Source organism: Pinus tabuliformis, chromosome Q (genome assembly GCF_031772625.1).
Source record: "Pinus tabuliformis cultivar Carrire ecotype Pingquan chromosome Q, CPIR1, whole genome shotgun sequence".
Taxonomy (NCBI): Eukaryota; Viridiplantae; Streptophyta; class Pinopsida; order Pinales; family Pinaceae; genus Pinus; species Pinus tabuliformis.
In genome coordinates, this window is record NC_142296.1 from 1376139965 (window position 1) to 1376150830 (window position 10866).

The window sequence follows — 10866 nt, forward strand, 5'->3', positions numbered from 1 at the left end:
GACTAAACAATGCACATGGATTTGTGACTACTTGAAAACGTGGACCTGTTTATATGATAGTTTATTATTCTTTAATTAATTTTACACGTGTTTTACAGGATGCATGGCAAGACGTAGATCCTGACAATATGTTGTACGAGGTGTGCTGCTTAGCTGGATTCTTCCATTGGAAGTAGTCTGATTATTTCATATATCGTTTTGAAATTCTTTTTTTAGTTATAAAGGTTTGCATTTTTATAATATGCAGGAACTGGTTGCATTGAGCGAAGTTGTTGGGACCCAGAGTAGAGGTCTTGCTCCAGATTTGATTTCTTCTTTGCCTTTGTCTAAATATGTGCCAGAAAGTCCAAGTTCAAGCAACTCTGAGCGGTAAGAAACTTGGTGCCTATTCTACATGTTTTCATTTGTGCTTCCCTAATTTTGGTATGTTTGGTTTCCTATTTAGGGAGTGGTGTATCCTAATAACATAATCGTTGATTGGATGCGGGGTGAGTATGCTTGCTTGGCCACTCCTCATCTGTGAGATGTGTTGTGTGGGTCTGTGTGTGAACAACGGTCAGATACACTTATCTTGTAGCACCTTGGAATTGCTTCTATAACTAAGAATATATCTTCCCCTCCCTCTACAAGCAGGTACAGCCAAGTGCAAGTCCTTGGAGATTTTGACAGAGAAGATAGCCCCCTGGTCACATCTCAGCTAGATGTTTCCCCTTGGGGGTGTCTTTCACTTTAAACACATATATTTGTCCGAGCACCTCCGACCAAACATGTACAAAGATGACATTGGTTCAATTCCACATTATTAATTAGTAAGCAGATATATTTCTAGAAGTACGCCCACTTAAATGTACATACATGATGCTTCTTCGGAAGAACTTAACTCGTAACCACAAATATAATTTGAAAGACACCAACCTTCATAGCAATGCTTCCACTTAAATAGTTTATTACATTTGCTTACCAGACGATTTCATAACTCATTATCTCTTAGTAATTGTGAGTAGGGAAGTACCCCCTATAACGTTTGGGGTTCTTCGTTATAAGCCAACGTACAGACATGCAATCACAAGCTTGATACTAAAGATTAGACAGCACTATCTTTAAGTGCTGGCAATACACTTGCATTATGTTTCCTCCCCTTTTTTGTAGGTTCTAATAGGACTGATACATGTAAAACTTATGCTATTTCAACTAGTATTTAAGTTGGAAGAACTAAACAGGAAAAAAAGAGATTTCTATGCTCGTTCAAATGTGTCACATTAACTAATCAAAGAGATAGCTGGTCATAATTGAACGGATCAATTCATGAAGACCTTTCTTATTTAGCAAACAGCTAAGAGGATGGTATATAAAAAACCATGTTATACCAATATCCTGTAGGCATAAATATATAATTTGAACTGCGCTTATATGTTCACAAACCGATTTAACATTTTTTCTGATCTTTAGATTGATTGGAAGAGTTGAATTTAAGCAGGCAAAACGTTATCATAGTTTCTAGATTTTTCCAGGCACAATTTGATTAGAGGGAACTATCCCAAGTGATATTTATGCTTCAGAGAATTCTGCAAACTACAGATTAAAAATAGTCATTAAAAGTCTAGTGGGTTAGCTCAAGTAGTTGAGTGCTTTGAATTACACGCAGGAGGTTATTGAGTCAAATCCCTGGGCTGGCTGCCTATCTGAATAATTTGGCTTCACTCGATGTCCATCATGTTAGGTTGCCAAAAGTGCAACTGACTGGTTTACCATCCTCAAAATGAGCGGAATTGCCCCGGGGGTTTCTTGGAAATGTGCATATCATTGGAAAAATGTGATAAAAGAATTATAAATAGAATAATATATGTGAGATCTGAATTTACCTATTATTATGTGAATTTCTTTGGCTAACTAATGTTAAACTAAAATATTGGTGTCGGTTGGTTTTAATATAAACAATTAGGATTAATTAAAGCAATATTAAAAAGTTATTGTAATGATACGGTGAAATGTCCGAGTCTGAAGTCCAAACATATTTGGAGATGGATCCATCCCCCAGAATAAAGAAATATGGTCTTGGATTGTCAAAACAAATTTTTTATTAATAAATTGTTAAATTATCTGGTAAAACATCTTTTTGTCATTCAGGTTTTCCTTTTTCTGGATTGCACTGAAAATTCTGTCTATTAATTCTATTGGTCTGAATAGCAACAGAGAGCTACTGCATAGATATGTAGAATAATGTTTCTTTTACATTAAGATTTTGAATCCTGCTATTTGCCTTTTTAAAGGAGAAATTGATAAAAATATTTTGCCGATAACAAAATAAGACTGTCCAAAGTATATGGTCTGGTATATGTTTTCACTTGGTTTTAGGTTAAAATATCTCAATTATGATTTAAGATTAGAACTGTCATTCGCCCACATTCAGACTTGTGATTCGTTCATGTTATTGTTTCTCCCGGCTTTGCGTAAGAATGAACTTTTTCTTTTGTTTGTGTTGAATAATTAGATTATTACGTGCTACTGATTTTAATTATATATTTATTTATTGAGCTAAAATCTACCACACTATTTTTTAGGTGTGTCATATGTCATCTGGAATATGAAGGAGGGGACATAATACTGACCCTTCCATGCAAGCATCAATACCATTCAGATTGCATCAAAATTTGGCTTCAAATAAATAAGGTGATTTAAACGCTTTTATTGTGTTAAATATGACTGCTTGCATGCACTACTTGTTTTAATAAAAAACTATGGAAGCTATTTTTAGTGTTTGAAAATTTCCTTGAAATTTTCATATACTACGTTATTTATCTCTCAAAATGTTGTTTCTGATGCAGGTATGCCCAGTTTGTAGTGTGGAGGTCTCCGATAGAGCAAATCATTGACATGGATAGCTACATAGTTAAGCTAGTACTTTCAGGATATAAGCTTGGCTATATTTGTGGAGCAACTTGTAATTTTATTGGTAAAACGTACATTTTTATTAGGATGTTAAGACAGGCTCTTCTGCATTTCTTATCAAGAACGCAAACCATTATATGTTCATGTAATTCAGAGGTGAAATGGATGATTTATCATTCTATAAAGCAAATAAGCATAGAAAACAAGACGCCAATACTTAGAGGCGGGACAATTTTCCATTTGAAAATTACTCGATTCCTTTTAGATATGCCCCATAATTATCTCATGCCATAGTTTCTAGCACACCAACTAATCTTCATGGTGGTATAAGAGAGATTGGGCCATCTTTTTCCTTTGTTATTTCTTCACTTGGTTATGGTTTTCTGAATAAAAATGCTAACAACAGTGATTAAAATTGTGCCACTCCGCTTGCTCTGCTGTTGCTGGTATTCCCTTGTAGCTGGTCACCTCCGCGAGTGAATGATGACGCACTTGATCCGAATGCGAAGACTCACCGGTTGACCTCCCAGCCTACTCCTTGGGTACTCTTCTTCCCCGCGGACCCCCGAGCTGCAATGGGGTTGTACAATGGAGACAATCACTAGCTAGTAGAGGAGAGCACACCTTGGCTCAAGAGTCCCCTCTCTAAATCCTCTACCTCACCAAACTCACTATAGCTTCGTAATCACTGCTCTCACAACGTTTCATCCATCCAACCATAGGGTCCCAAAAAAAGTCCCATCTTCCATGGCTTGCCCCTTCTTTTATAGGAGTCCTCATAGGTGACACTTGTCATGTCATGCATAATTAATTATTTTTTTATAATTCAATAGCTTGATTATTCACCCACCCATGTGTCATTCTCACATCAAGTGTCTCCCAAAATTATTTACTTAAATTTTTATTTAAAACTAATATTTTCCTCACCTCAACAAGATTCCTATATCTTCTCCTAGTTGTCTCTTTATTCCCCCCTTTTATTCCTTAATTTGTGTTCATTACTTGAAGTCAATTAATGAGTCAAGATTTTATCCCCAATCTACTCCCTAATTTAACTCAGGTTATCTCCTAGATGGATATTCTTATGTTGGATGTTGACACATGGAGCTTCTCTACATTTCTCTAAATTTAATTTATTATTCTCATTTTAATTCACCTTCCCCCTTTCTTAATTAGGTTTAAATTAGTTTAGGATTAATCTTTGTCCTTACCATTATGTTTGTCTTTCTCCTTTTTCCTAATTAAACCACATAATCTTCCTAGTATTTTCCAAAATGGGAAGGGTAGAGTTTTAAGGTACTCTATTTTAATTCTTCCTATGATCCTCCTTATTCCAAGTTTTATTTTTGATTTAATTACATTGGTTTCTAATCATCATTTGCCCTTGATGTAAATTTATCTAGTTTTCATTCCTTGCTTATATTTATTTATTATTATTTATTTTTAATGATTCCAAGGATGCCAAGTTTGGTTGTGCCCTTCAAGAACTTCCCTAGAAGTTCCAAGGGTGCCACACCTAATAGCTTATTTGTGATGTCAAGGGGGCCAGTTTGGTTGTGCCCTTCAAGAACTTCCCTAGAAATTCCAAGGGTGCCACACCTAATAGTTTATTTGTGATGCCAAGGGTGCCAAGTTGGTCGTGCCCTTCAAGAAATTCCCCTGAATTTCCAAGGGTGCCACACCACTTGCCTTTCAAGCATCCAGTGATTACGAGGGGAAAATATAGTGCAACGTCATAGACCACTGTCATCTCTTATGTTGCCTGCTATAGTGAGACTAATGGTGTCGGGGATCAAGGAATTCGCCTTGATGCGCGCCCCCCGGTAAAGTCCTCATGAGCGAACCAACTTTGGAACCTGCCCTCATGGCATCGTGATCTTCAAGGGGAAGGTGTTTCAACCCTTCCAGCCCAAGTCACGGCGGGAGTGCTAGTGGGTGAGATCAGGGACTCTGTCCCACCCCTCCCATGTAGTTCCATCCACTTGTACAACCCCATCACCCATATGTGAGTCATTCGGTCAAGCAACTAATCTGTGCCTGCAACCATTAATATATCATCAGAATATAGTTAAACATAAATGGCAGATTCCAAGATCAACTTAGACTTTCAACGATAAAGTAATATAAATTTTCATCAAACCAGGTGTCATCGATATGTCATATGCGAGTGCCTCTGATGGTTTCCTGCCATACTCAATAATCATCAGTAACACGGTTTCTCAATGTTAGTCAATTATCATAATAGCATCATTAACAATTCCTGGTCATTCACATCATTGTCCATTGTAAGTCTGAACTAAAGGAAGTAGGTAACATAGGGGACACATCCCTCATGGCTATTATCAATAATCATCAATGGAAACACACATATTCATTAAGCTATCACATCGTAACATTGTAGAAATATACCTATCCATAAATTTATCCTCATTACGCTTTTAATAGAGCGCATACATATTCTTTACTACCCTCATCATAATTTCAAATAGAGACCAACTTAACTATTAATATTGCAACCATCAGAATACTAATAGATAAGATACATAACCATTCATGCTACCATAATATCAATGGAAAGCATTCATAAACATCACCACCATGAATATCTCAATCGTTAATAATAGTGTCATGGGTCCAGATCCTCAATCTGAGGTCCTCGGAGAATAGAGTGTCTAAGATAATGTCGTATCCGGGTCAGGAACTAGAGTGGGCACTACAAAATTGCAGAACTTAACCTATGATGCACTTTTTCCATTGGAAAAATCGTAATCTTTCATTAACTTTGAAAAATTACATATTGTAGATGCAATTTGCATATGCTGTATCTGTCTAGCCCCAGAGGGCTCAGTCAAAATTTTGAAGGTTCTTCAAAAAACTGTATACTGTCCAGAACACCACGCAGGATGTTCATTTGAAATATAATAGAAGCCTAGTATATGTTTGTACATGTGCCATGCAGGGCCATATATAAATATCTTGTATAATATATACAAATTTTCAAAGAACATTTCTCAAAAATTTCCAAAAAAACCAGAAATCATGGGCTCTATGTATGGGCAATGATAGTAGTGGTATTCATTTGCCCCTCGTTGTTCCTGGATCATCCACTCTCCTTTGGGAAGTACCGTAGCCTCCTTGGATAGCCCTTCAGCACAACTGTTATGTTCCCTGTAAATATGATTGCATGTGATATTATTAAATTGAGCCTTGAAAAGGTTTACTTCATCCAAAATATTACTGAGTGTGTGTATGTGACAAGCAGTAATATTGTTGAACCAATTAATAATGATCTTCGAGTCTCAAAAATTATTTAAGCCCACGCAATTATGCCCCAAAGAGAAATGCAAGAGATGATGAAGGGTGATGAGTTCTGTGAAATTGTTTGTTCCAACCCCTAGTCCCATCTTAACTTTGAAGTAATCATGTTCACTAATGTATAAGATGAAACCACCACCACATCCCTGCTGTTGTGTTGCACCATCGAAATACGCCCAAGGGGTATTTTTATCAATATGTGGAGGTGTAGGAGGCCTTTGGGTTCGAGTTTGTGGAGGATCAGGCATCTCATTATATACCGATACTATACAGGCCGCAATGTGTGGCCAACACACATGTTTGTTGTCAAATATAGAGCGATTCCGAGCCAGCCAGAGATGCCAGCTGATAATCAAAGGGAGACTTTGAAGTTTTGAACCTTTATGCTGATTGTACCATCCTTCCCATGCTTTGTTTATGTCATCACCTTCCCAATGTCTTGTGTAATGAATTATAGTAGAAATATTTTGCCAAAGATTAATCAGGGCTGAGCATTTCAGAAACAGATGTAAGGTCGATTCCGATGAGCATTTGCAAAATGAACACCAATTTGGCCCATGGAAGGATCAATGCATGAGATTTTTGGTTGTGGGAAATTTGTCTTTTAGAATACACCAGAAAAATAGTCTGGTCCGAGGAGGCTCAGTAAGTTCCAAATAGGCTTCCACCAAAAGGTAATCAAATCCGGTATCTTGTGGGAGATCAGGGATAAATAACCAGACTTAGGTGAATATATACCATTGTCCGCATGACACCAAATGAGCTCATCCGGGCCCTCTTTTATCCTGATATGAGATTTAGAAAAAGCAGAAATATAATCATGCCATTCTTGGTGCCAACATTGTGGTAAATCGAGCTGTAAGGCAGTTTTCTATCCTTGAGCAAAAATGGTGGTATTATGAGGATCTGTAATGTTTTCAAGCACCTTGAGCTCGTGTGAATGAAGATGTTGTATGATTTCTCTAGACAGCTTATATCTTCCTCCACCTCTAGTCCATGGATCCAAACCAATGCGGGCCATAGATCCATCGTTGATTCTCCAGGCCAGATTATCCCTGATGAGAGGCAGAGAGTGAAGGAGTGCCTTCCAGACATAAGAGATGCCAGTTTTAGGCAAAATTGGCAAGAAAATCCAATCCATGATTTGCTAAGGCCAAATATACTTGTGATATGAGATGGCAGTCCAGAGGTTCTGTCCGGTCAATGAAGTCCATCCCATTTTTGCTGCAAGTGCTTGAGCATATAAAGGAATATATTTTAGGCCCCAGCCTCCCCATTTTTTGGGCAGTGCTATCTTACTCCAACAAACCCATGCAAAATTCGTTTGTCCTGGTTACCATTCCATAGATATCTGTTGCAGATTTGTTGCAAATGAGCTAGGATGCTCCTGGGAATCCAAGCAAGTGCCATCCAGAAAACAGGAGTGGCCTCAAGAACATATTTTATAAGAAAAAGTCTACCAGCTCTAGACAAATATCTATGGCTCCATATGGTAAGCCTTTTCTGCAATTTAGTGATGAGCCATACCCAATCAACAATTTTCTGGCTGATAGGATTTATCCAGAACCCCAGGTATTTGAGACCCCGGTCTAGTGGATTGATGCAATAAGGGAAAAGCTGATGAGAAAGATGAGACTCTTGGATGGAGGTTCGAGAAAAAGTAATGGTGGATTTAGAGTGATTGGCTTACATCCTAGTAGCTGATGAGAAGAGAGAGAGAATCTTGGAAAAGGAGCGGGAATCCCGAATACTTCCATCAAGAAAAATAAGAACATCATCCAAAAATAGAAGATGGGTGAGAAAGCAATCATTAGATATCTTGAGTCCACAAAGATCACCATCTCTCTTGGCCGATGCAATCAATCGATTAAGTCCATCCATGACAATCAAAAAAAGGAGAGGTGAGAGGGGGCATCCTTGTCTAAGCCCCCTCTCAGAGTGAAAAAAATGAGATGCAAACGCATTAATGAGGACACTGAAGGTGGGAGAGGTTATGCAGGCCATGATCCAAGTGATGAAATTGAGGGGAAAGCCCAAATGGATAAGGAGCATCTTAATATAAAGCCAACTGACACGGTCAAAAGCTTTTGCCAGATCTATCTTAAGAATAATGGCTTTTTGGTGTCTGGTCTAGATAGTATGAATGGCTTCTTGGGCTGAGCCAATAGCTTCATGAATCTATTGATGTTCAAGAAAAGCGAATTGCTAGGGGGCAATATGTCGAGAGAGAATAGGGCGAAGACGATTAGCAATGATCTTGGAGATAATCTTGTACAGACAATTGCACAAAGAGATGGGCCTGTATTCATTAAAGGAGGATGGGGTGTCAGACTTAGGAATGAGGGAAATCAAAGTCGAGTTGATGGCATTGTACAGAGATCTAGACAATCTGCACTCTTCCACGACTTTCAACAGATCTTGTCCCAGGAGGTCATAGAAAGCGAGGTAGAATTTTATGGTCTAGCCATCCGGTCCCAGGCTCCTGTCCTTTTTGAACCATTTTAGCGTGCCTTCTAGCTCTCCAGTTGTCATAGGAGCGAAAAGTTCTTCCGCCTCATCCTCATTAACAAATCTGGGGAAGTGACCGACCACATTAATGATATCAACAAGATTCGATCCTGGAGGGCTTTTGTATAGATTCTTGAAATGAGTAGAGCCAAGATGGGAGATTTTATTGAATGAATCAGCCACTCCTCCCTTAGGTAGAGGTAGATTCCAAATGGTGTTTGATACCTTTCTACCTTTTGCATAGTTCTGAAAAAACCTTGTATTGTCATCCCCTGCTTTCAGCCATATGGCCCTACTCCGAAGACGGATGGATTCCTCTCTTTCCTTCAGGATCTGAGCCTTCTGATTCTCAAGTTCAATCAGATGAGATTTGTCTTCAGCAGTGATAAACCCCAGGCTTCGCTCATCGAGCAGAGAACTGAGCTCGGATTCTATGTGTAATAGAGTCGAAATCTCCCTCTGGTGCTTCTCTCTAGCCCAGTTAATAGAAAGATGCTTGAGCTTGGACAAGTTTAAACATAAACCTTTAGCCAAGGAGTCAAATCTATCGATCGGGTTAGCAGCGCAGAAGTTTGAAACCATACGAACATAAGTAGGATCTTGAAGCCAGACATGGTTAAACTTAAAAGGGGCTTTTGGCTTAGGGTGAGGCCCCAATATCTCCAGATAAATGGGGGAGTGATCCGAAATACCCCCTGTTCCCACCCATTGTTTATAGTGATGTAGCTGTTGTAATAGGGGCCCCTTCATAATGAATCTGTCTAATCTTCGAGCAAGGGAAGCCTCACCCACCCTTCTATTCCTCCATGTGGGAAGAGGCTTGTTCATAGGGACATCCATCAAGTTATACCGCTCCAGGAGATTTGTCATAAACCCCGATATTGAATCCACTTGTGCTATTGACCCCCATGATTCACTATAACCCAGGGAGAAGTTGAGATCACCTCCAATAATGATGTGATCTGATGAGAAAATGGAGAGGCCAAGCAAATGCTACCAGAAATTCTCCCTCTGTTGATAAGGACCATATATGTTGACAACCCGTAGGTTGGTGCCAAGCTCTGCCGAAAAGATATCTAACCCCAGGAAACCATGGCCTCCCCAAGATGCAGTAACTCTAATGGTTCGGGGATTATATCCAATGGCAAGACCACCGGACCTCCCCACAGCGTCCAATGCCATATAGATCCATCCTGGAGAAAAAAGTTCAGGGAGCTGGGAATGTGATCAGCCGAACCTAGGGTTTCTTGCAACAAGATAATATCAACAGGTTCAATCTCAAAAAGTCTGCGCAAGGCTAGTTTCTTGGAGGCACTAGCCGTGCCTCTACAATTAAAAGAAATACATTTGATGGGGGAACGCTATCAGGGGTATTCAGTGCTCTAAGAACCCCATCAAGAGTAGATTGACGACCAGAGGCAACTTCAGCTCCAGCACGTCTGATGGCTTTGGACAGATCAGATTTTCTCCCCTGAGATTTCAGAGAGGCCAGACTAGGAATAGTGAGACCCAATCTGGTAAGATGTACCGGAGTGTCACTAGATAGTGAACGAGGTCGGAGATTGTAATGATGAGATTTCGAAACCCATGACGAAGATGGTGAAGAGGAGGATGTGGATAATGAATGCAGAGAGGGAGTAGTAGATGAAATAATAGGGGGGGACGACATAGTGCAATGTGCTACAATAATGGATGGTGCAACAAATGAGGTGCAATATGCAATAGAAGAGATAAGAGGGGTTAGAGGAGTACTCGAAGCTTTAGTGGCTTCAGCTGCTGCCCGAGACCTGATGAGGGGCGGCGAGATCGGTCTGTGTTCCTCGTCCACCGTCTTAGGAGGGGGATTGCTAACCAAAGGAATAGGGCCTGGAGCAGGTGAGCGTTGGATGGCTGGCGAGTCGATCCTGGATGGTGCAGATGATGCTTTAGGGGTATCCTCTGGTTTCTTATTAAGGGGGCAATCTTTAAATATATGTCCCACCTTGTGACATCGTCGACAGCGGAATGGAACCCCTTCGTAGTGCAGTATCTGGACCCTAGTATATTTCCCCCATTGAAGAGTAATCTTCTCCTCCAAACCCTTGCGAGTATCCAAATGGACCAGGATGCGAGCGAGGGTTCTATTTCTTGATTCCACAAAGGTACGATCATGGT

At 39.7% G+C, this 10866-nt stretch overlaps 2 protein-coding genes across 4 annotated transcripts in view; one reads left to right on the top strand and one right to left on the bottom strand.

Annotated features, from left to right (window-relative positions):
• LOC149225036 (E3 ubiquitin ligase BIG BROTHER-related-like) overlaps positions 1 to 3136 on the top strand; it is a 52998-nt gene extending 49862 nt beyond the window's left edge. For all 3 annotated transcript variants that reach the window (XM_089386434.1, XM_089386435.1, XM_089386436.1), the window contains 4 exons: positions 99 to 140; positions 248 to 369; positions 2562 to 2670; positions 2826 to 3136. In XM_089386434.1, the coding sequence (XP_089242560.1) occupies positions 99 to 140; positions 248 to 369; positions 2562 to 2670; positions 2826 to 2873 (321 nt within the window). In that variant the 3' untranslated portion in view covers positions 2874 to 3136. The remainder of the gene's footprint in view (positions 1 to 98; positions 141 to 247; positions 370 to 2561; positions 2671 to 2825) is intronic.
• Positions 3137 to 8664: 5528 nt separating this feature from the next.
• Positions 8665 to 9894, bottom strand: LOC149225037 (uncharacterized). The gene is made up of 2 exons (XM_089388332.1): positions 9710 to 9894; positions 8665 to 9628 (listed from the first exon to the last, which is right to left on the bottom strand). Exons 1-2 carry the CDS (start codon positions 9892 to 9894, stop codon positions 8665 to 8667), a joined length of 1149 nt encoding a protein of 382 aa, XP_089244458.1.
• Between the last annotated feature and the right edge of the window lie 972 nt (positions 9895 to 10866).

Excerpts from the sequence above, each read along its gene's own strand:
- LOC149225037 (XM_089388332.1), bottom strand. The coding sequence starts at position 9,894 with ATGGCATTGGACGCTGTGGGGAGGTCCGGTGGTCTTGCCATTGGATAT. Across the intron at positions 9,629-9,709 it reads CAACAGAGGGAGAATTTCTG|TGAATCATGGGGGTCAATAG; the intron begins GTAGCATTTGCT and ends CCTGGGTTATAG.